The sequence below is a fragment of the Acomys minous genome (assembly GCF_964271855.1).
Source record: "Acomys minous genome assembly, chromosome: 9".
Classification (NCBI taxonomy): domain Eukaryota; kingdom Metazoa; phylum Chordata; class Mammalia; order Rodentia; family Muridae; genus Acomys; species Acomys minous.
In genome coordinates, this window is record NC_140490.1 from 18604531 (window position 1) to 18629832 (window position 25302).

Sequence of the window (25302 nt, forward strand, 5' to 3'; positions counted from 1 at the left end):
GCCATAGAGGCGACCTAGCAGCGCCCAGAGCGGCTCCGCAGCCTTGGGATGACCTACCATTGAGCAGTCACTGGAGCGACCAGAGCGGCTCCGCAGCCTCGGAGGACTTGCCATAGAGTCCGGCCGCCTGAGAAGCCAGAGCGACTCCTGAGTCGCAGTTCTGCGTTTTGGTTCTGTGTTCTTTCAATAAGCCCTTACTAGTTCTAAGCGCCGTTACAAGTATTAGTCTACAAATATTAACCGTCTGTGTCCTTGGCTCAACATTTTATTGGAAGAGTGGCCCGTCGAGATTTCACCAATAATGTCTGCAGTATTTGTTTTGTAGCATGCCAGCATTTCGCCTGCCTTTTTTGTTGTTTTGTTTTTTGTTTTTCGAGACTTGGTTTTTCTGTGTAGCCCTGGCTGTCCTGAACTCACTTTGTAGACCAGGCTGGCCTCAAACTCACAGAGATCTGCCTATCTCTGCCTCCCGACTGCTAAGATTAAAGGCGTGGACCACCACGCCCAACATTTTGTGGTGTGGTGGATGTATTCTGTATTATTTATTTATTTATTTATTATACAGTATTCTGCCAACATGTGTGCCTGCATGCCAGAAAAGGGCACCAGATCTCATTACAGATGGTTGTGAGCCATCATTTGGTTTCTGGGAATTTAACTCAAGACCTTTGGAAGAACAGACAGTGCTCTTAACCTCTGAGCCATCTCTCCAGCCCTACTATTGTTGTTGAGATAAGATCCACCTATGTACCTCAACTTATAATCTACTCTTGGGTGTTGAGTTTACAGGCATATGACAGCACCACGCTCCTGAAGCTTTGGAATTTTTCATTATTTTAAGGAGTTCCTTTGCTAACTTCTCTATTTTTCCCTTCCTTAACCATTTTGTTGTTGTTGTTGGTGGTGGTGGTGGTGTGTGTTTGTTTGTAAAACCTTGTTTTAGACAAGGTCTCACTGTGTAACCTAGGTTAGCCTTGGACTCACAGAGATTGGCCTGGCTCTGGCTCCAGAGTGTGGAATTAAAGGTGTGCGCCATCATGCCCAGGGCTCATCTCTTTGTAAAAGACCCAATTACCTCTGCACAATTGAAAGAATCTCAGCTTTTCCTGTTATTGTGACTAGTTAATAAATAACAATCTTCCCCCTCTGCACTGACTAATGTTTGCCTTTTTTTATCTTTAGCAATATCCCTACCAGAATTCAATATTTATTTATGGCTTCCTTTGTTTGGTTTTCTTATGGAGAGGAAATCAGCATTCCCAAGAAATTCACCAATCTCAAATGTGTAATTAGATCATTTTGGCAGATGCAATCACGCAATTATAATATATATCAACAGATATGGAAAAATTGGAACCCTGTGTGTTGCTGATGGAAATAGAAAATGGTTCAACTTGTATAGAAATTGGTATCATGACTCCTCAAAAGAAATTGCACATGTAATCCACTCATTTTACCTCCGATACATACACCAAAGAAAAAAGAAGAAAAGAAAGAAAGAAAGAAAAGTTCAAAGCAGGCACTCAAACAGATACTTAGTTTTTTGAGACAGGGTTTCCCTGTGTAGCACTGTCTGTCCTGGAGCTTCCTCTGTAGACCAGGTTAGCCTCAAACTCAGAGAGACCCACCTGCCTCTGCCTCCTGAGTGCTGGGATTAAAGGTCTGTGCCACCACGCCCAGCTTCAAACAGATATTTGTACACTTATGATTACATCAACATTCACAAGAGCAAATGTTGAGAACAGCCTAAGTTCTTATCATTAATTGAATAGTTAATACTGTATGTGGGATGTGTGTGTGTGTGTGTGTGTGTGTGTGTGTGTGTGTGTGTATGTGTGATAAAATGATATAAAAGGAAGGAAATATGGAAATACTTTGAGGACATTATGTAAATGAAATACAAGGGACTGATATGGAATGCTTTCACTTACGCAACTTGTCTAGAGATGGGAAGCTCAGAGACAGAAGGAAGAGTGGCAGTGTTGGTGTCAGCCATCTCCCTGGCTCCTGGAGAGCGAAGGGGAAGCCGGGAGTTAGTGTTTAGTGGGTGTAGAGCTTCACTTGGGGAAAATTAAAAATCTCTGGAGAAGGACAGTGGCGATGGCTGCACCACAGTGTAAATGTACTTACACCACTAAGAAGTACACTTTAGCATGGTACCTGGGAGTGGTGAGTTGTCACTTGATGCCAAGCCTGATGAACTGGCACTGATGCCAGGGCCCCCAAACAGTGAAAGGTGAGAACTGACTCCTGAAACTTGCCCTCTGACCTCCACTTGCACACCAGGGCATGTATATGTGCATATATATATAAAAACATATAGTAAAGTAATAAATGCTGGCCAACCCCACGGCTCAGCAGACAAAGGCTGCTACCCATTCTGATGATTTAAGTTCCACCTTCAGGTCCCCTATGGCAGAAGGAGAGAATTAGCTCACACAAGTTGTCCTCTGAACTACACCCACACACACACACTAGCACAAGCACACACACAATAAAAAATAAAGGTAAGCCAGGTGTGGCACACGCCTTTAATCCCAGCACTCAGGGAAGCAGAGGCAGGTGGATCTCTGTGAGCTCGAGGCCAGCCTGGTCTACAAAGTGAGTCCAGGACAGTCAGAGCTACACAGAGAAACCCTGTCTTGAAAAATCAAAGTAATAATAATAATAATAGTAGTAATAGTAGTAGTTGTAGCAGCAACAGCTGGGTATAGTGGCATAGTGTGAATCTTAGCGTTCAGAAGGCAGAGGAAGGAGAATTTCCAGTTCAAGTTTAGCTTGAGCTATATAGAAAGATTGAAAAGAAAAGAAAAGAAGATGAGCTATACAGAAAGATTGAAAAAAAAAAAGACAAGAAAAACAGAATAAAGTAAACTTTATGTTTGTATACTTTGCCACAATAAAAAACAGTTTAAGTATTTTTGTTTACTTACTTATTTTGTTGGATTTTGTTGTTGGTTTGTTTGTTTTTGTATAGTTGAGATAGGGTATCAGAATCTTCTGGCCTTAAAATCACAGAGATCTGCCTACTCTGTATCCCAAGTGCTGAGGTTAACTGTGTACACCATAACACCAACAGCCAGGCATGGTGGCGCATGCCTTTAATCCCAGCACTCAGGAGGCAGAGGCAGGTAGATCATTGTGAGTTCAAAGCCTCTTGGTCTACAAAGTAAGTCTAGGACATTCAAGGCTACACAGAGAGACCCGGTCTCTAAAAACAAAAACAAAAACAACAACAACAAAAAAAAAACCCAAAAAAACAAAAACAAAAAAACCCAAAAAAAACCAACCAAACAAAAAAAACCCTAAAAACACTTGGCCAGTTTTTCAGGCTATTATGTAAGATATAAAGCAATATTTCCAACCTTTCTTTCACTGTGGCCTTAAGGATAATTTTTAGATTTATTATTGTTGTTATTGTTGTTGTTACTATTATTTGTGTGTGCATGTGTGTGAGCAAGCATGTGGAGGCCAGAAATCAAACTCATTATTATTATTTATTATGTATATAATGTTCTGCCTGCATGTACATCTGTAGGCCAGAAGAGGGCATCAGATCACATATTAGATGGTTGTGAGCCACCATGTGCTTGCTGGGAATTGAACTCAGGACCTCTGGAGGAACTAGTGTCCTTAACCTCTGAGCCATTTCTCCAGCCTGCCCCACCTTTTTTGTTTGTTTGTTTGCTTTTGAGACAGAGTTTCTCTGTGTAGCCTTGGCTGTCCTGGACTCCCTTTGTAGACCAGGCTGGCCTCGAACTCACAGAGATCTGCCAGCCTCTGCCTCCCAAGTGCTGGGATTAAACGCCTGAGCCACCATGCCCGGCTAAACTCGTTATTTTTTTTTTAAACAGGGTTTCTTACAGAGCTCAGAGCTCACTAATTGGGCTAGGCTGGGTGGTCAGTGAGCTCTGGGGATCTGCCTGTCTCCATACCCCCAGCACTAGGGTTGCACATATGTGCTGCAGTGCAAGGCTTTTATGTGGGTCCTTGCCTGTACGGCCGGCACTTCACCAACTGAACCATGTTCCCAGGCCCTAGACGGCTCCTTCTTGCCACTTCCTCCAGTGAAGTTTTAGTATCACAGATCTACCGTTCACATAGTGTGACTCTTGGGTGGGCTGCAGTCCATTATGGTGATCTAGGGTTTGGGGAGGGGGTGATGTTTTATTTTGTTTTTTATTTCTCTGAGACAACATCTATTTTACCTTTCCTGGAAGCAACACCTTTTTGTTTGTGTTTGTTTCTGACTCAGGGTCTCTCTGTGTAGCCCTGGCTGTCCTGGAACTTGCTTTCTAGACCAGGCTGGCCTCCAATGCAGAGATTTGCCTGCCTCTGCCTCCAAATACGTCACCACGCTGGGCTCCCGAAAGGACCTCTTTGTCCTTCTGGGAAATCTTTTCCTTTCTTGGTTTCTGGTACTTCCTGGTTCTCCTACTATCCTTGTCCACACTTGTCTCTCTTTTGACTTCGCCTGCTCCCTTCAGGCTTGATGTCTCCAAGCGTTCCGTGCCGTGTGCATCTCTGCGTTAAAACAGACAGACAGACTATGCTATGTGGATCAGGCATGGATGTTTGTGGAATAAGTCTTACACAGCCAGCAACATGGACCATGGGTTAGGTGAGATACAACTGAGTGGGGACCAGACACAGAGGACTTAGGGTGGAAAGGTCTCGATCCCAGTGACTTTTTATTTTATTTTTTTTTACATTTCCCTTCCCATCTTGTTTTTAGCACTGCGGGGGATTAGACCCAGGGCCTCTTACTTGGCAGGCCAGCACTCTACCACTGAGCTGCACCTTCAGTTGTATTCATTACTTTTCTGAGGAGAATCACCTTAAGGGAAGGGTTGCTTTTGGCTCACAGTTTGAGGGTCCAGTTCCTCATGACACAAAGGGTACAGCATCAGGAGTGTGAGGCTCCCCGCCTCCCAGGCACTCAGGCGTGGTCCTTAGCAACCCCATCTGTCCCTGTCTGCCTCCTCTTCCCATTGCCACAACTGGGCCAATTACACTCTTCATCCTACACATAGGAAGAGCAACAATACTTAAGTCCTGGGGTAGCTGGGAACAGGGAAGGAACGGAACGTTAAAGACGCTGGAAAGCATGCTGGCCAGGCAGTAGTCATTGCTACGTCGCCTCATCCTTTTCTGTCACCTGCCTCCACTGTAGCCAAATAAGCATGTTTGGTCTCTTGGATGAACCAAATTTGGCATTAGTCATCTCTCAACAGTCAAGTTGTTGTTGTTTGTTTGCTTGGGTCTGTCTTTCTAGATGGCATCTGCTTGTCTTCCTTGCTTTCCAAAGCTTCCCCAGACCCTTGAGTCTAACCGATCCCCCTGCCTCAGTAGCTGGGACTGCAGGGATTTACTACAGAACCTAGCTCTCAATACTCTAGCCCTGGACACTTCAGTGTTTTCTACCCCAAACGCTAAGGGTCCTCAGACACTCTGTCCTAGTTAGCTTGAACTCTCAACTTGACGCAGCCTAGAGGCACCAGGAAGGGAGTCTCGCTGAGCGCTTGCCCAGAACAGATTGGTTTGTGGTCATGTCTGTGGGGGATGGTCTTGATCATTAATGGATGGAGAGGGCCCAGCCCACTGCGAGCGGCACCATTCCTTGGGCAGGTGATGTTGGGCTATAAAAGAAAGCCAGGCTAGGCATGGGTCAGTGAGGAAACCTCCAGTAGTGTTCCTTCATGGTTTCTACTTAAAGTTCCTGCCTGGAGTTCTTGCCCTGACTTGCCTCCATGATGGCTTGTAACTATATGCTGAAACACAGCCGCCCATCCCCTAAGTTGCTTTCAGCCATGGTGTTTGTAACAGCGGCACACCGAAACTAGAGCAAACCTGTTCCAGATGGTTCTAGACCCCTTGCCAAAATCCCTGCGGCCGTCCTTGGCAGTCTTCGCCTTCCCAAAGGCCACTTTTCCTCCAGACACCTTTTGACTCCTTCCCAGTGTCACAGATCTTGAGGCCTCTTCAGCCTGCAGCCCCTCCCTCGAGCCCCACGGCTTCCATCGGTTCTTCTCCGTCCCCTTTGCCATGGCGTCAGCTCGCTGAACACATCAAGGCACCCACGTTTCATCACGGTAGTGTCTCAACTCCTAGCATTAGTGCCCCGCCCACCGCAGGTGGCTCTTTTTGGGCTGGTCAAGGAGTAAACAGACCCTCAAATGTACAGCAGCATGTTGACCTATCTAATCTTCCGCAAAGGCAGAAAACAAGTCAGAAGGTCACCTGGCCCAAGGACAAAAACCCTTTTCCCAGAAGCTGCCTGTGTGACACAAAGTCCAGCATAAGCAAACAGATCTGTGAGGTCCCCTTCAACTCATCAGGGTCACATCCCACCCCAGGTCAAAGGGCGACCTAACCGAATGGCTACATCTGTCCAGTGTTTTGTGGCTTGCTGGCAACAGGAAGGGCTTGTGCCTAAAAGCTGAGCAACTTGTTGGATAAGCCAGGTGTCTAGGGAGGAGTCGCCCCTCTGGGGTCCTCATTCCGCCTTCCTTGCTTTGCGTCTCAGGTGACATGTCTTCCCTATGTGATGGGCTTTGGAGCCTGAGACTCAAGTTCAAGTGTGGATGTCCCAGAGACACGTGAGTAGACTATAGACACTAAAGAAAAATCACAGGAGGCTTTCAGAGGCCTTGATTATGAAAAGGGGCCACTGTCCCTATCTTCCCTGGTGACAGCACCCCGGACTGGTGGGAGCAGGACAAAGCCAGCTTCTGTTTTTCTGTCCAAATCCAGCAAGAAGGTCCAGGGAGGATGATGCAATAAGCCTGGAGCATGGGTCACCCGCTGTGCCTCCCCCACACTTCCTGCACAGAACTATTACCAGCACTGGCAGCCTCAGGACCAAATGTGTAACCAGGTGTTCGTGGCACCTTCTAAGGTGCCGACCATATCTGTGACCAAAGCATGGCAGAAAAGTTGGTTGATGGTTAAAGAATTTTGGAAGAAAAGTTTCATTAAGTTTAGAATCCCTATTTTACCTGTGACCTTTTGCCAGAGGTCACCTATATGAAGCTGGTGCCTCCTGGTGCTAGAGGCAATACCTCACAATCCCTCCTGACTGCAAGCGGCCTGCGACACAAGAAGAAAGTATTCACCGCCTTATTGTTTTTTTGGTTTTTTTTTTTTTTTGAGACAGTTTCTCTGTGTAGCCTTGGCTGTCCTCGACTCACTTTGTAGACCAGGCTGGCCTCGAACTCACAGTGATCTGCTTACTTCTGCCTCTCGAGTTCTGGGATTAAAGGTGTGAGCCACCACCGCCCGGATTCACTGCCTTTTTCTTTTCTTTTCTTTTTTTAAAATATATTTTATTAATTTATTCATATTACATCTAAATTGTTATCCCATCCCTTGTATCCTCCCATTCCTCTCTCCCTCCCATTTTCCCCTTACTCCCCTCCCCTTTGACTGTGATGGAGGGGGACAGCCTCCCCCTGTATATGCTCATAGGGTATCAAGTCTCTTCTTGGTAGCCTGCTATCCTTCCTCTGACCATAATGAGTGGGTTACTCACTTATATCTGGACACTAGCCCAAGGGGCATGTCCCATGAAAGTCTACACTTACCAGGAAAGTGGGACAGAGGGAAGGGCATCCTATTGGGACTCTAGGTGAGAGAAGCATGGGAGAATGGGGACATAGAAGGATCCAGAGGGTCCTAGAAACCTACAAGAAGAACATTATGATGGGCAGATCTGGGCCCAGGGGTCCTGCTCAAACTATGACACCAGCCAAGGACAATATGTGCAGTAAACTTCAAACCCCTACCCAGATCTAGCCACTGCCTTTTTCTTAACCGAGCCCGTGCCATGCATGCAGTACCTACAGAAACCAGAAGAGGGTGTCTATTCCCTGTAGCTAGAGAAACAGGAGATTGCAAACTATCCAAGCAGGTGCTGGAAATCCAACTTGAGCCCTCTGGAAAGGCAGCTAACACTGTAGCTGTGGATCCGCCTCTCAGCACCTCCCCCTCCCCCCTGCACCCCCATCCCTGTTTAAAGACAAGATCTCACATAGCCCAGGCTGGCTTCCCTGGGCTGAGGTTTGTTTTGAACTACTCCTCCTCCTGCCCCCCACCTCCCTAGAGTCAGGGTTACAGATGTGCACCACCACGCCAGCTGCCATGAAAACTCTCTCTCTCTCTCTCTCTCTCTCTCTCTCTCTCTCTCTCTCTCTCTCTCTCTCCCTCCCTCCCTCCCTCCCTCTCTCTCCTTCTCTCCCTCTCCCTCTCCCTCTCTCCCTCTCTCCTCTCTCGTGCATGTGTGCATGCATGCCACAACACACATGTTGAAGTTAGAAGACAGCTTGAAGGAGTTAGTTAGTTCTTTCCTTCAACCACGTGGGTTTTAGGGTTCAAACTCAGGCTTGGTGGGTAAGTTCCTTTACCTGCTGAGCTGTCTCCCTGATCCTGCAACTTCACTTAACACGTGTGTGTGTGTGTGTGTGTGTGTGTGTGTGTGTGTGTGTGTGTGGTGTGTGGTGTGTGCGTGTGTGTGTGCATGTGTGTGTGCGTGCTAGGAATTAAACCCAGAGCTTTGCGTGTGCTAGGTAAGCCATCTACCAATGAGCTAAAGACCTGCCAAGCTTTGATTCCCTAAATCCTGCTATTTGCCTCCGCTGTGTCTAATGTTTAATCTATGTTTATACAGCACAGTGTTAACCAATAGTCTGAGAAAAGTGACAGGAAAGTGAGAGCCTGGAGACCATGGACGGTGCTCTAGGGCTTCGGGTGCTGTTGTGTGGGTACCTGGTGTCCCTCCTCACTCTGCAGGCCATGCCCGCTTTGGCCTTGGCCGCAGGCAAACCCAGGGGCAGCGAGGTATGTGACTCAGCTCTTGAGCATAGGCAGAGGGGCCTGGACCACCCCCACCCATCTGATCATTTCTGCCTGAAGAGGCAGCTTCCAAGCAGCAGGAGGGCGGGGGAGAGTGCCGAACACAGACCCCACCATACCTACCTTTTAACAAATAGAGCACGGTCCCTGAGCATCCCCGCTCACACTCAGCCTTGGTTTTGTTTTGCAGAAGCGACAAGCTGTGGACACAGTGAGTGAAAGCCTTGATAAAGGGGTCTGAGATGGGGTCCTTTCTCCCACCCCTGTGAACCTCTGTCAAGTGGGGCTCCCATCACTTGAAATGTGATGTTATTCACGTCTCACCTCATGTCTCCAGCAAAGAGAGGGGTCTTCTTGGGAGGTTGGGTGTAGTCTTCTGGAATCTGGGCACCTTATTCTAGAGTGGGAAAGATTCCTCCATCCATCCATTTATTTATTTATTTATTCATTTATTTTACTTCAGACAGTTGATGGTGTGCTCATCAGGAGCTTGAAAGTCAATTGTAAAGTCACCTCTCGCTTCGCCCACTACGTCATCACCAGCCAAGTGGTCAACAGCGCTGACGAAGCCAGGGAGGTGGCTTTTGATGTGGAAATCCCCAAGACAGCCTTCATCAGCGACTTTGCCATGTGCGTGCGTGCCCTGCCTTGCTCCTGTGTTCTACTTCAGTGTGCCCATTCAGCTGTCCAGCCTGAGTCCAGAGAGGCCAGATCTCACTTCCGGTCATGGACAGCCCCAGCTTAGAGGGACAGGAGGAAAAAGGTCCCTTAGAGTTCTCAGATCCCACCTTACACAGGAAACCAGGGCCTCTGACTGCTTTTGACTTGAGGAGCAAAGCCAGCATGTGATGTGGCCTCTGTGACCATGGCTACCTTCTGATTCCCCATGGGTCCTCTGAGCAGTGGGCAGCAGACAGTAGGGACCCTCTTTTCAAGGAGCTGTGTGGACCGGGTCTTAGACTCAGCACACTCAATGCAGAGGACAACCTAGGCAGTGAAGGAGGCCACCACCACTGAGGACTTTTCCCTTTTGTGCAGCACAGCAGATGGGAACGCGTTTGTTGGGAACATAAAGGACAAAGTGAGTGCTTGGAAGCAGTACCGCAAGGCGGCCATTTCAGGGGAGAATGCTGGCCTTGTCAGGTAAGTCCCAGGCTTGACAGCCAAGCCTCCAGGGCTGTCCCTTCTGCCCTGGCCAGGATGGAGCCAGGAGCTGCAAGGTGCTGCTGGGTAGGGACCATCTCCAGGAGGGTGAGAGCTTGAGTAAGCCCATCTAGGCTGGCACCTGGGGCAAGGATGGGGCACAGGTGGTCTTCTTCTGTCTTGTGGAGAAGTAGGCCTCATCCTTGATCTCGGCCTTGACTAACCACTTGAGATAATCTTGGGAACAGCATCATAAGAGAAACTGGTTCTAAGGGACGTGCTTTAGGTATCAAGGATGCGCATGTCACCTTTTTGTCCACCTGTTGTCACATGTCCAGAGCCTCGGGCAGAAATATGGAACAGTTCACCATTCACATCACCGTTGGGGCCCAGAGCAAGGCCACATTTCAACTCACCTATGAGGAGGTGCTAAAGAGGAGACTCATGCAGTATGACATTGTCATCAAAGTCAAGCCCAAGCAGCTGGTGCATCATTTTGAGGTAGCTTTCAGGTCCCTGGGCAGGACTCCCCCACCTCTGTCTCTCTGTCTCTCTCTGTCTATCTGTTTCTGTCTCTCTATGTCTCTGTCCCTTTGTCTCTTTTTCTTCGTGTCTCTGTCTCTCTGTTCTCTCTCCCTTTCTGTGTGTCTCTGTGTCTGCATCTCTCTTTCTCTGTGTCTGTCTGTCTGTCTGTCTGTCCCCGGCTCCCAGCACTGGTTCAACCCTCTTCATGCCTTACCATAGGCCTAAAAACACAGGGAAGGAGATTGGTTGCTCAGGGTGGGCTCCTGTGGGCTCTTCCTGGGCAGGAAGCTCCTTAATTCTCCCAGCTTTCTCCTCATCCATAAACCCCAGTTTACAAATCTGCTAGATGCATTCCTGCATTTTCCAGGACTACCACCAGATTACAAAACAAAAGCAAAAACAAAAACAAACAAACAAGCAAAATCTAAAGACCTGGCGATGTGTAAATCAGACTGAGAGACCAAGTTGAAGGTTTCAGGCACACACACTTTTCAGTTAGTATTTCTGACCCGCATCTGATGAGCCGGGTCCCGCTAAGGGCTGGGTAGGGAGTGCACACAGCAGGAAGACAGGTCCATAGGACTCTTGGATAAAATTTGGTGCTAGCCCAAATGGGTCTTAGCATAGAATTGGCTTCCATGGTGCAGATTGATGTGGACATCTTTGAGCCCCAGGGGATCAGCAAGCTGGATGCTCAGGCCTCCTTCCTCAGCAAGGAACTGGCTGCTCAAACCATCAAGAAGTCTTTCTCAGGGAAAAAGGTATGTATAGTGGCAGGGGGTGGGGCTGGGCCCTTAGAGACTTCCCAGCTCATCTCAGCCTTTACAACATGTCCAGGCTGCTGAGCACAGGACAGGGCATGGTTGCTAGGCTGTCATGATGAGCTATTAGACCTTCCACTCCTAATTATTATTATTATTATTATTATTATTATTATTATTATTATTATTATTATTATTATTATTATTTGTTTTTCGAGACAGGGTTTCTCTGTATAGTCTTGGCTATCTTGGACTCACATTATAGACCAGGCTGGCCTCAAACTCACTGGGATCCACCTGCCTCTGCCTCCTGAGTGCTGGGATTAAAGGCGTGTGCCACCACCACCCGGCCTCACTCCTGTACCCTACATGCTGGTGATTATTACAGAAACCCCAACAATTCAGAAGCATAAAAGCAAAGGAACAGGTCTTTTTGCTAACCACAAACAAGTGCACACACTCAAAATCTAGATGAGTGGCTCACTGGGCTCATTCCTATGCCTAGGTAAACACGTTCAGGTGTATACACACATGCACACGCACCATGCATTCACGTACACACAAACCTTGCGTTGTTCTGCAAACATCCTATTTGCAGCTGTGCAGACCCCTGGTGTCTCACACCTTCTTTGCTTCCAGGGTCATGTGCTCTTCCGCCCTACGGTGAGGCAACAGCAGGCCTGCCCCACGTGTTCTACCTCCTTGCTGAATGGAGTCTTCAAGGTGACCTACGATGTCAACCGAGACAAGCTCTGTGACCTCCTGGTAAGCCTAAGCCTCATGACCCAAGCCCTAGAGGTCGGGGGAAAGGCACCATGGGAGAAGCTTCTTCCTCCTTTTCTGTTGCAGGTGGCCAACAATTACTTTACACATTTCTTCGCCCCCAAAAACCTGACCAACATGAGCAAGAACCTGGTTTTTGTGATTGACATCAGCGGTTCCATGGAAGGCCAGAAAGTAAAGCAGGTAAACGGCACAGTGGCTTTGAGCAGCTCACCCAGCAGAAGCTGCCTGTAGGTCGGCATGACAATTTGGCTGCAGAGAGGCTTGGGACAAGGGGATGTGGCTGGGAATCCCGTCTCTGGAATCAGGCAGTTTTCTCCATGTGCAGCTGTGGGCGAGCACAGCACGTTATCCACGTGAAGCGGCAGATAGAGCCTCCACCCTCAAAATGCTGGGAATGATGAAAAGCTGTGGGCGGAGCCTTAGAGTTCTCAGCGCTCTACCCAATGGCAGCGAACCCATGGCTGCACTTAAGACACGATCTGGAAAAACAGCTCTGGCAGGAGATGGAGGGTGGTCCCTTTGATGATCCAAGATACACCCAAACCCCTAGTCTTTCTTCTCCTTATGATTGGTCCTTTTGCCCTCTCTGTGCCTCTCATACACCCCAAGTCCTGTCAGGATGCTATTTTCCCGAGGGCTGTCTGACTGCCATCCTCTGCTCATCCACTGTGGATTTCGGCAGTGGCTGCCTGGCTTCCAGGAAAGACCTAGACTTCAGCCATCGAGCGGCTATGTCCTTCCTCTGACTTCCTGTCTTTGCAGACCAAGGAGGCACTCCTTAAGATCCTGGGGGACATGAGGCCCATGGACAACTTTGACCTGGTCCTCTTTGGGTCTAAAGTACAGTCATGGAAAGGCTCATTGGTACCTGCATCTAAGGACAACGTGCAAGCAGCTCAGGACTTTGTGCGGCGCTTTTCTTTGGCTGGAGGTAAGGGAAGCGGTCTCAGAACACTCCGGCATCAACTTCTGTTTCCTTGGAATGTGGGTGAACATTGGTCCTTCATGGTATGGTATGATATGACATGGTCTATGATTTGATATGATATGGTATGATTTTTCTCCTTTATAGCCACAAACCTGAATGGAGGCTTGCTTCGAGGAATTGAGATCTTAAACAAAGCTCAAGGAAGCCACTCAGAACTCAGCAGCCCGGCCTCAATTCTTATCATGTTGACGGACGGAGAGCCAACCGAGGGTGAGTGCCTCAGAGGCTGCCGTGGGATGTGGTGATCCCTTCACTCCAGAAACGGCCAAGCTGATACCGGAAATTCATCTGTTGGAGGGGTCAGTGGGGGGCAGAGAGGCAAGTGCTGGTCTGAAGCTGCTCGGAGCACAAGGTCTGTAGGAGCTCCGAGGTGTGCCTCTGTCCTACGAGTGGCTAACAGCAAGTGTTTCGTACGAAGCTGCGATGCCTAGGGGCCTGAAGGATGGGCAGGCTTCATGGGTTGAGTATCTACTTTGTGCCAAGCCCAGGACAAGGGCCTGAAAAGAGATCACAGGAGAGTGAGGTGTGTGTCTCTGCCCTCAAGCTGACTGAGGTGTAGAGCATCTACCACGGATGCTAGAAAAGTAAGCAGGGTACCACAGGGCTGTGGAACTCCTGACTGGGGGCGCCTGGCCCAGGAGAGGTCTGGGAAAGCCTCTTGGAAGAAATAAGGCCTGAGCTGGAAGGAAGCAAAGGGAGCAGGAAAGGGGGTCTCCTCAGGGCCTGCTGGTGCGGATCGCATCCGCCTGTGATGGGTCCGTACGGTTGGGCAGGGCCCACAGTGACCTGCTTCCCGCTGTGGTAGTTGTCCTGTGGTACCACCAGATGTCAGTGGGGACTGAGGCTGGTCTGGGGTGGGAATCTTGGCTCCAAAGGCTTCTAGGAACCCCCTATGCCTGAGCTCTAGCATCCCGTCACTGCCCGGATGTGTGGCTGCAGGAGAGACGGACCGGCCCCAGATCCTCAAGAATGTACGGAACGCTATCCGGGGCAGATTCCCGCTCTACAACCTCGGCTTTGGCCACGACCTGGACTTCAGCTTCCTGGAGGTCATGTCCATGGAGAATAACGGATGGGCCCAGAGAATTTATGAGGACCATGATGCCACCCAACAGCTACAGGTCTCCCCTGTTTCTCCCCCACACCATCAGCAACATGTCACGGGGCTTTGGTGGCCATTTTCCTATCAGCCTAGAGAAGACAGACATCCAGAGTTGAAATCAACTCCATGGCCTTAAGCTGTTACTTAACCCCTTTGAGCCCAGATTCCTCCTCTAAAACGGGATACCAGCATTCGGCTTCGTCATTAGACTTCCCGTCAGGTTCCCGGTCGCTCCGTTTAAGGTGACACTCCCAATCCCTGCAGGGTTTCTACAATCAAGTAGCCAGCCCTCTGCTGACAGACGTGGAGCTGCAGTATCCCCAGGATGCTGTCTCGGCGCTAACCCAGCACCGGCATAAACAGTACTATGACGGCTCAGAGATCGTGGTGGCTGGGCGCATTGCTGACCACAAACTGAGCAGCTTTAAGGCTGATGTTCGGGCTCATGGGGTAAATAGTGGACTGTGCGGGGCGGTGGGTTGTAGAAACTAGACAATGCCTAGACACTCCAAACCCACCCTGCCCCTCTTGACCACCCTCATAGGAGTGTTCTCTTCCCAGGAGAGGACAAATATGCCCAGGCCTGGGGACTGGACAGGCTGGAATGGAACCAACGTGGCATTAACTAGTTGCAATCCCTTGGCTCAGAAGGAGCCCTCAATACTCCTCATATTATCTGTCCCCACCCCCAGCCCGGCCCAGGCATGAGAGAGTGGGAAGTCAGCGTCTGCGCCTGACTAGGTCTCTCTCGTTCCTGGCTACCCTCTGAGTACCAGGCCCAACATCGTGGTGTAGTGAGTGCAACTACATGCACATGTATGGAAGGTTCCAGGCATAGGAGGAGGCCTGGCTCACCCACCACAGTGAGGTTGAGGGCTTGGGACTCAGGCCCAGAGGGAAGAGATGTAGCTAGACTCTAGCCTTGCTCTGTCCAGCTCTCTGGGGTGTCCTTTTTCTGTACCACAGAGGCAGCACTGCCCGTGTGTGTGTGTGTGTGTGTGTGTGTGTGTGTGTGTGTGTGTGTGTGTGTGTGTGTGGGGCAATAAATAGAATAGTCCATATAATACCGGATGCAGCCCTTGGTACGAAGAACACTTTGGGAAAGACTTTGTTACTGTAGCTGGGAGTCTCTGCACATGTCCCCCCTAGGACAGGCCAGCTGGAACTCTGTGACCCTTGGGAGAGAAGTGAACAGCACAAACAGCAGGTGTTTGGTGGCCTCTGCCAAGAGAGTGAATCTAAGAGGATAGGCCTGGGACTCCTGTCCCACTGAATCCTAGGCCTAGGCCAAGTCTGGCTCAAAAGAGGCAGCTAGCATCTGTAAAATGAACACACAAATGGAGGAGTGGGTGGATGAGGAAGAGAGCAGGCTCCAGAGAGGTGATGATCCTGAGAAAGAGGATGAAGAGACCAGACGAGGGTGCTCGCCACAGCCTCAGGCGCCATCCAAGGCTTGTTCTGTCACGACTCATGGTTTTGTTCCCCCTTTAACTCTCAGGAAAGGCAAGAGTTCAAGGCCACCTGCCTAGTGGACGAGGAAGAGATGAAGAAACTGCTCCGAGAGCGAGGCCACATGCTTGAGAATCACGTGGAGCGGCTCTGGGCCTACCTCACAATCCAGGAGCTGCTGGCTAAGCGGTAGGGTGCCTGCAGCTGCACTTCAAAGCTAGAGGCCCTGGTCCTGGTGGACAGAGAACGGTGGCTCTGAGCCTGCGGCTTGCTTTCCGCCTCTGCTTTACTCAGAGTCTACAGTGTGGGTCTTCCATGCGGATGGAGATTCTGGAGGAGGAGAATTCACATGTCCCACTGAGCTCCCTCAAAGGAGGCTGCCGCTTGCTACAGGCCGCTGTGTCTAGACATACAAATTTAGCTCTCACCATCTGTGAGGGATTTCTTCATCATCTCTACTTAATGGGAGAGCAAAGCAAAGCTCAGAGAGGCAGGCTACCATGATCTCACAGCAGGCGAGCTCCCTGCGTACCTCTGAGGCGCACGCCTCAGCCCTGCCGTATGAGAGGCCTTACAGCCATGAGCTCCCTGAGGTCGCAGCCACTGAGCAGGGAGGGTATTGTCAGTGCTCGAATGTTTGACGAATGAGCGAAGGAGTGAATGCACGCCTGTCACCGTGTGTAGAGAGGTCTTGGAGTCCAGCGCAAGCATGTGTCTCACACACAGGATGAAGACAGAAGGGGAGGAGAGGGCCAACTTGTCATCCCAGGTCCTGAAGATGTCACTGGACTATCAGTTCGTAACCCCACTGACCTCCATGACTATCAGAGGCTTGACGGATCAGGACGGGCTGGAACCCATCATTGACAAGTCCCCAGAGGGTACAGGCAGAGGGGACCTGTGGTCAGCAAGGTCATGTGTCAAAATCCTCCTGGGGGTTAATTATTTTTCCCCCTTTTTTTCAGATTCTCAGCCCTTGGGTGAGTTTTCGGTCTCTTGGTTTAGCACCCGGCTTCAAGTGGCTGGAGGGTAACACATGTCGTATCCCCCTGCCCCCCCCCCCCCCCGAGGACACACTCATTGTTCCTGCATCGTCCCCACCTACCTGTCCCCGCCCCCCCACTCCCTCTTGGGGTTCTGCCAAGAAGAACTTCTGCCTTCATGACAAGGTCGGGGATGCATCCTTCATGCTACATGAGCCTTTGCCAGCTTGAACCTTTGCCAGCCTCCCCTCAGGTCTCCGTCAAGTCCCTCTGTCAGTGTGTGTCTGAGGAAGTGGAGGTTACTTGGGAGGCCCCTCCACCTCAGCAGAGCTGAGCCTAGAGCAGTTCATCTCTCGGCTTGAGGTACACTGGTAGAAGCATCTGCATGCCGTAGAGGTGAGCTTGCATGCCAGAGTAACGCTGCTTTCTTGTCTTCCGCAGAGATGGTGGGACACCGAAGAAGTAAGTAGGAGCCATCTTGGGGACTCCCTTGGGGGACTTCATCCCTTCCTACTCCTTTCCCTGTTGGCCCTCCAACTGAGCCCTTAGCTCTGACAAAACAAAAACAAAAACAAAAAACAAAAAACAAAAACAAAAAACCCTGGGTATCACTGACCCAGGCCATCTCATAGGACCCTGAGAGGCATGGAGTGTGCGTGATGCTTTAGTGTCCCCTTCGTCTGTAGCCTCAGGCCAGCTGCATGGATAGGGGCACCTGCATGGCTCTGGGTGGCTGTGCTGCCCCCTTCTTAGCAGCATCCATTCTCACCCGCAGCGTTCGTGCTGTCAGCCACACAGCCTTCTCCTACTGTCGTCTCAAAGCTGCCAAACCGTGTGACTGGAGGTAAGTCTTGGGATGGTCTGAAGGATTCCCCTGTGTGCGCCCCCCCCAACAAACCAGCACCCAATATAATGGACTCCATCTTGTATTCCTAGTGGACACCGATCCCCACTTCATCATCTATGTGCCCCAAAAAGAGGATAGCCTGTGTTTCAACATCAATGAGGAGCCTGGTGTGATCCTGAGCCTGGTGCAGGACCCTGACACGGGTATGGCGGGTAATGTGCCCTCTGCCAGGTGGGCAGAGCTGGTGCTCCTACACCCTTCCTAGTTAAACAGAAATTACTGGGGTGGCCCTCACACCTACTGCCTTGCTTACTGTCCACTCGACAGGCGCCTCTTGCCTTCCTCTTACTCCGTGTCCTTGACTAACCTTATGAGTGTGTGACATTCATAGCCAACTAAGCTTCACACTTGGTCATATGCTCAGCTCTTGCCCTCTTGATATCCTTTAAAAAAAAAAAAGAAACCCTCATTTCTGTCTCATACCATGGCCTGAACATCACACAGGTCCTGCTGCGCCTTCCCACAAACGTGGCTGCACCTCTCTAGCAGGGCGGTCGTAGGGAAGGCCTTCCTAACTCCCTCTTCCCTCTCCTTAGCCAGCTCCATGTGTGTTGAGCATTGACTAGGGGCTGGGATGCAGCAAGGGCAGGGCTGTCTTGCCCTCAAGGAACAAAGGGAAAAAAAACAACAGGAAGCCAGTTTCTTAGATTGTCAACTTTGGAGCAAGAGACTCAACTTGGTCAGTGAGGGTGGGGCTGCTCAGGGCCTGGAAAATGCGTTTCTAGACTTCCTGTGAGTCTGTCCCTGTGTGAGAAGGAGGGTGCCCTCTCCTGTTCTCAGAGGGCCAGAGTCCAGAAGAGAAAGCTAAACAGATGGTTCTAGTAGTTACAGTGGGTACGGGGCAAGCAGGGAAGAATCACAGGTGGCCTTGGGAGCAGGACCAGTCCTGAACATGACATGGCCTCCTGGGAAGAAAATGTGGCATGAACAATGGCCCCACCTTGACTGGATGGCTCCTTACCCCACTGCAGGCTTCTCGGTGAACGGGCAGCTCATCGGAAACAAGGCCGGCAGCCCTGGGCAGCATGAGGGCACATACTTTGGGAGACTGGGGATCTCAAGTCCCACATCAGACTTTGAGCTGGAAGTGACTCCTCGGAACATCACACTGAACCCCAACTCTGGTGGGCCCGTGTTCTCCTGGATGGATCAGGCCGTGCTGCATAAGGATGGGTAACTAGGCTTGGGCAGGAGGAAGGAAACACTGTAACATGGGTCAAGGCCCACAGCTCTTGTACCAGCTCTGCTACCTGGGTCTTCAGAGGCCACATTTTTGATGCAGTGTGACCAAGTGATGCCCATAGGGCTGGTGCAGATGGCCAGACTCTGGACCATCCCACTGTCCATTTTTTTTAGTTCCTGGGCATTAGCTTTGGGACTGGAGCCTTCAATGCCACCCCCATCTTCACCAAACAGAGCCAATCCCAGGCTGGTACAAAGGCCACCCTTTCCCCACAGCCCTATTTGCTTACTGCACTGAATTCAAGTCCTCTGGTTCTCCTTTTTGGCACCTGTCATATTTGCTTCTTCCAGTATTCATTGTAATGAGTACCAGCACAGCTCCAGGAAGAGGTATTCTGAGACCAGGCGGAAGGTTCAGGCAATGAGTGGGATTCCTAGGACCCAGACTGAGATACCTACTGATTCCTAGCTACATGATGTTAGGAAGGTTACTGAACCCTCTGAACCTTGATCCTTTCACGGGGTCAGAGTGAGAACTGAATTAGTCAGTTTACATAGATGACTTGGCACAGGGCCTGGTACATCTTATACCATACAGGACACAGACATATGGGAGGGCACAGACAGCACCCAGGCCTCTCAGAGTGAGGTCACCAGGGATGGGTGTAATATCTGGGTCCCAGAGGATGAAGGCTGTTGGGGATTGGTCTAAATCCTAGTCTGATGCCTGCCTGGCCCTGCAGGGTCGTGGTGACCATCAACAAGAAGAGGAACCTGGTGGTGTCTGTGGATGATGGGGCTACCTTCGAGATTGTCCTGCACAGAACATGGAGGGGCAGTGCCATCCACCAGGACTTTCTGGGTTTTTATGTGCTGGACAGCTCCCGGATGTCAGCCAGGACACGGGGGCTACTGGGTACGTCTGGCCAGCCAGGCAGGCAGAACTGTGTGTGGTGCTCTGAAGCCAGCGTGTACTCATGGGTCCCAGAGCACAATGACAGGCCAACCTCCGGTTTCATTGTTTAAGACTCAGAGCTTCAGAGATGGGCTGTCTAGTGAGGGCTTTGTCCCTCTTAAAGATGGTGACCGAAGACCGAGCGTGGTGGCACACGCCTTTAATCCCAGCACTCAGGAGGCAGAGGCAGGCTGTGAGTTCCAGGCCAGCCTGGTCTACAAAATGAGTCCAGGATAGCCAAGGCTACACAGAGAAACCCTGCCTCAAAAAACCAAGTGCAGAGTGAGATAAGAGCTAAGTGACCCTGGGAACAAGTGGGAGAAACACCCAATTCATAGAAAGGTCAGAGGGCTCCAGGGACCATGGAAGAGTGGCAGGCCACTGGTCGCCTGATCTGTGTGACATTTCTGTTATCCCTGCTATCTAGGAGGCACTTGCTTCTCTCCTCTTCCTCAGTAACCTCGGCCTCCATTGATCCTTTGCAGGGCAATTCTTCCACCCCCTGGATTTTGAAGTGTTTGACCTCCGCCCAGGCTCTGACCCTATGAAGTCGGATGCTGTGATGACGGTGAAGAACCGGCAACTGACAGTCACCAGGTGAGTGGCTTGCTGTCCAGCACTTCTGCTCTTGCCTGGGTTTTGTCCCCTGTCGTAAGTCTAGGCCTTCCTCCTGGTGTTATGTGACAGCTCTGCCAGGTCTAAAGAGGGACCCCAGCTACTTTGTCTGTTTTCAGAGGCTTGCAAAAAGACTACAGCAAGGACGCCAGACATGGGACAGAAGTGTCTTGCTGGTTTGTCCACAACAACGGAGCAGGGCTGATTGACGGAGTTCACACTGACTATATTGTCCCTGACATCTTCTGAGCCTTCCAGCTAGTGCCTCAGTCCTCGCCTGGAACTGCATCTGAAGGGGGAGGGGGAGGGGAAGGAGAGCATAGCATCGGATTAACTGAACTGGCCAGAGCACACTGGTCCCTTGTGTCAAGACATCCTGTGATTCATTAAAGAGAGGCTGTGCCTGGTGCAGAGTTGGTATATTTGGGGAGAGAGGTAGCAGGGGAATGGCTCATCAGCCCCAGGGATGGGCAAAGAATGCAGAAGTGGGAAGAAAACTCACCAGCTCTGTAGCATTGACCACACCCTGTTTTCTGCAACCTCCTTGCTCCATGGCCTCTGAATCCCCTGAATACACCCAGAGATGCTCAGACAGTGAGGCCCACCACAACTAACCCAGAGCTTCCTACAGGCAGGCCCATTAACAGTTGAAGAAACAGAGGTTAGGTGACAAGTCTAAAGTCCCTCAACTTACGAATGACAGACCTGGGTCTTTAACCCATGCTGTCTGACACCAAGCACATCACACATATGTCCTGTGTAACTCTTCTAGGCAGCCATGAGGTGGGTGGCAAACATAAACACATGAAGACTATTTGCAGGTAGATTTGGAGTCCCAAGGAAATTTACAGGAGCAGGCACCTCAGACCCTCTTCCCAGTCACATTACCTTGTGGGGATGGCATCTTGTGATAGCCAGACTGGTACATCCCAAGGACAGAGACAGCCACTGTCCAAAGCTGGGATTTCAGGGGCCTAGAATATCACCCCTTCTTCTCATACCGTCTAGAATTGTCCCGTTAAGGCTTCTCTCTGGAGTTGAGCTTAGGACTCTGTTAAAATGAAACATCACAGAGCACAGGGCAGTGCACCCCACACTTGGGGGAGCATTTTCCCTTCAGTGATGGCAGAGGGGCCTCTGCCCACTCTGATTGAGAGTTTCTGCTTCATTCTCTTTTGTCTTATGCACAGTCCCCATGAAAAACAAAACTCATCAGGACCCAGATTAGACAAAGGCTGGTTTTGTGTAACACAGATGTTGTACTATGGGCTCCTCACTGTGACAAAATAATCTCAAGGAAGGGAAATTTATTTTGGCTTACAGTTCTGAGAGATACAGTCTATCACGTCAGAGAAGTCATGATGGCAGGAGCAGGCAGCATCTGGTCAGAAAGCCAATGATGATGATGCTTGGACACATCTCACTTTTTATTCAGTTGAGAAACCCAGCTCGTGAAATAGTACCACCCAATTTAAAGTGGGACTTCCCATTTGGATTAACTTAATATAGATAATCACTAATAGGCATGGCCAAAGACTAACCTAATGTAGGTATTATATCATAGGCTTTCCTCGAGGCTTGTCATGCCAAGTGATTCTAGATCTACAGTCAGAATTAACTATCACAAGTTCATCCCCTGTCAACCTGGCACACAAACATATCACTTTTAAGATATAATCTTCCAGCTGGGGGTGGTGGCACACACCTGTAATCTCAGCACTTGGGAGGCAGAGGCAGGCAAATCTCTATGAGTTTGAGGCAGCCTGGTCTACAGAGAGAGTCCAGGAAAGCTAAAGTTACACAGAGAAACCCTGTCTCAAAAAACAAAAACAAAAACAACAACAACAACAAAAAAGATGTAGCCTTCCACCCCTGTTGTTCCCACAGGCTCATGGCCATCTCAATGGGAAAAGCACTCAGTGCAACTTCAAAAGTCCCCACAGTCTTTAATAGTATTGACACAATTTAAAAGTCCAAAGTCTTTTCTGAGACACAAGGCAATCTCTTAACCTTGACCTATAAAATAAAATTTTAAAAATGTGTCACATATTTCTAGTATTTGCTGGCACGGAATAAACACTCCCATTCCAAAAAGGGAGAAGTAGGTAATTGCAAGGAATGATTGGGCCAAAGCAAGACTGAAACCCAGCAGGAAGAACACCAAATCTTGGATCTACATGTTCAAGCATCTGGGAATCAAGGTAGAATCATCTGGGTGCTAAAGGGTCTAGACACCCTTGCCTTTCAAGCTCTACGGCCTGCAGCACACACAGCCCTTCTCTTGGGTCAAACCCACCTTATGATGCAGATTTCCTTGGTAGACATCTCGTGGTTTGGATGCCTCCATATCCTGGGGTCTCCATTGCAACTGAGGCTTCATCTTCAGCCCTTTACACGGGTTTCCCAGGGCCTCATTACAAGGGCTCTGATGGCCACAAAGGCCTCAGAAGCTCTCTGGAAACATGGTGGAAGACTTTCTCATTCTTGGATCTTTTATGCCTGCAAAAAACAGTTCCACATACTTAAATGTTGTATAACAAATCTGAGATTGAAACACGCCATCCTGCTGGGAAGCTCATTAAGACAGGTAAACAACTCAAAAGTAAACTTCAGGAAGTCCCTGAAACTGACTAGATTTCCTAGAGCCCTCCTTTTCTAAGAGTATATATCTTAGCTACTGTTCTATTTCCGTGAAGAGACACCATGACCAAGGCAACTCTTATAAAACAAAGCATTTAACTGGGGGCTGGCTTACAGTTTTAGAGGGGTTACGTCACGATCATCACAGATGGAAATAGTCAGGCGAGGTACTGGAGTGGTACCTGAAGCTTTACATCCTGATCCATAGGCAACAGACAGAGAGAAGGAGAGACACTGGGCCTGGTGTGGGTTATTAAAACATCAAAACCCACCCCTACAGATGCTCTGCTTTCAACAAGGCCACCCTGTAAAATCCTTCTCAAACAGTTCCACTCCCTGCAATTAAGCACTCAAATATATGAGCCAATGGGGTTGTTTTCATTCAAACCACCATAGTATATAAACAGTAAAGACCACTTAGAGTCAGTCACTCTTAGATAAGACAAACGGCCTGGAAGAAGCAAATCCAAGCTGGCCTGCCTAGAAGAGGCTCAGAGCAGCTGAGGCACTGGGAAAGGCCACTCTCCAACCCATTGAGCTGCCTGCAGGCTGTGCCCCGTGGTCTAGATTTCTAGCTTCTGCGAGCTGTCACCAAAGCTGGGGTGGGCTGTGGTGACACAGCCGTCTTTGAGTCATTTCTGCTCTTATAAATAATCCCTCTGTCATATTCCTGTAAGTAACCCTAAATAAAACTCATTAGTTCACCAAGTTGGACTTACGTGGTCTCCTTTCTTTGGTTTGTCATGGTCTGTCTATTTGGATTAAATGAGATTTTGTGTGTGGGTGGTGGTGGTGGTGTGTCTCCTCAGGAAAAGCCTGTCACACAATGGTTTCTGTGATAAAAATACCCCGATAAAATCAACTTAAGACAGAAAGGGTTTGTTTTAGCTTACAGTTCAAAGAGGTGCAGTCCAGGGTCAGAGAAGATTTGGTGGTAGGATGGTCACATCGCATCCTGAGTCAGGAAGGAACGAGTAATGAGCTCTTGTTCCGAGTGGTACACCCACATCTAACGTGAGGCTTCTTTCCTCAACCAGCCTAGTCTACCTAGACAATCCTTGACAAGGACCCCAAGTGGCTTGTCTCTTCAGTGACTGTAGATCTTGCCAAGTTCACAATATTAACCATCATAGATGCTGAGCTCAAAGGCTACCCCAGGTTGGGGAGCACAGAGTCCTTCAACAGCAAGTCTTTCAACTCACTGTGGGAAGAGAGATTGATTTACTTCCAAAGGCATTCTGGGAAAGCAGGACTGCCAACTTGCTGAGTCAGCCTGCTCATCGCCATCTCCTGAGGAATGGGCCAGGGACCAGCCTAGGGATCTAATGGAGTCTTTTTCTTTTTTCTTTTTCTTTTTTTGTAAGATTTATTTATTTATGATGTATACAGTATTCTGCCTGCACACCAGAAGAGGGCACCAGATCTCATTGTGAGCCACCATGTGGTTGCTGGGAATTAAACTCAGGACCTTTGGAAGAGCAGACAGTGCTCTTAACCTCTAAGCCATATCTCTAGCCTCCCAATGGAGTCTTTATAATTCTAATTTTTTTGTGTGTGGGTTTTCGAGACAGGGTCTCTCTGTGTAGCCTTGGCTGTCCTGGACTCTCTTTGTAGACCAGGCTGGCCTTGAACTCACAAAGATCCGCCTGCCTCTGCCTCTCGAGTGCTGGGATTAAAGGTGTGTGCCACCACACCCGGCCTATAATTCTAATTTTTCATGAGTCTAGTTTTCTCCAAATTCTTGGCCATCCTTCTTAAGCAGCCATAAAATTCCTATTTCGAGTTGTCACTCTCCCCAAACTCCGAGTGCCTAGTGAAGCAGGTAAAGGCTCTGCAGGTAGCTGTGGGCCACTGAGCAGGAACCTGAGAAACAGGCCTCTAGCAGGTGCTGAAAATGGTCATGTGATCAGGACATCTCCAGAGCTAAGAAATAGGTGGGTTTTGAGGGATCTTCTCTCCAACTCAGGTATTGGTGGGTTTTTGTTTGTTTGTTTGTTTGCTGTTTTTTTAATATTTAATTTTAATTTATGTGCACTGGTGTGGGGGTGTCAGATCATGGAGTCAAAGACAGTTGTGAGCTGCGATGTGGGTGCTGAGATTTGAACCCGGGTCCTTTGGAAGAGCAGGCAGTGCTCTTAACCACTGAACTATCTCTCCAGGCCCTGTTTTGTTTTCTTTTGTTTTAAGACAACGGTCTACTTCACTCAGACTCAGAGAAGTCATGGCATGGTGGGTGTGTGGCATCTATCCTGAAGAGGCCAGAGGCTGGCAGGACTCTGGTGTGGCTCAGGAAGTCCCAGACCTTATGCAGAAAGACTGTTATTTTCTGAGTGCCAAGACTCTGGCAGGGTCCTAGGGCACAGAGCAAGCAAAATAAAGAAGGGACAGTCAGACCTGATGACACGAAGTCCCCCAT

General features: G+C 49.4%; 1 protein-coding gene across 2 annotated transcripts; it reads left to right on the forward strand.

Annotated features, from left to right (window-relative positions):
- Positions 1–8703: 8703 nt before the first annotated feature.
- Positions 8704–20677, forward strand: ITIH1 (inter-alpha-trypsin inhibitor heavy chain 1). 2 transcript variants are annotated; one of them, XM_084796644.1, is made up of 22 exons: positions 8704–8835; positions 9041–9061; positions 9314–9480; positions 9889–9993; positions 10332–10494; positions 11166–11279; positions 11919–12044; positions 12129–12245; positions 12828–12996; positions 13138–13263; positions 13993–14174; positions 14420–14605; positions 15654–15793; positions 16331–16485; positions 16570–16584; positions 17029–17049; positions 17363–17431; positions 17524–17637; positions 18466–18667; positions 19420–19592; positions 20117–20228; positions 20366–20677. In XM_084796644.1, the coding sequence occupies exons 1-22, from the start codon at positions 8722–8724 to the stop codon at positions 20493–20495; spliced, it is 2721 nt and encodes a 906-aa protein (XP_084652770.1). In that variant the 5' UTR covers positions 8704–8721; the 3' UTR covers positions 20496–20677. The 2 variants fall into 2 exon arrangements, with proteins under 2 accessions (XP_084652770.1, XP_084652771.1); XM_084796645.1 differs by lacking the exons at positions 8704–8835; positions 9041–9061 and having other exon boundaries at positions 9894–9993; positions 20366–20674.
- The last annotated feature ends 4625 nt before the right edge of the window (positions 20678–25302 follow it).

What these genes read in the sequence shown, in the direction of transcription:
- ITIH1 (XM_084796644.1), top strand. Translation starts at nt 8,722, where the DNA reads ATGGACGGTGCTCTAGGGCTTCGGGTGCTGTTGTGTGGGTACCTGGTG. An exon ending in GGACGGAGAGCCAACCGAGG is followed by an intron (nt 13,264 to 13,992) that starts GTGAGTGCCTCA and finishes GTGTGGCTGCAG; the next exon opens with GAGAGACGGACCGGCCCCAG. An exon ending in GATGGTGGGACACCGAAGAA is followed by an intron (nt 17,050 to 17,362) that starts GTAAGTAGGAGC and finishes TCTCACCCGCAG; the next exon opens with CGTTCGTGCTGTCAGCCACA.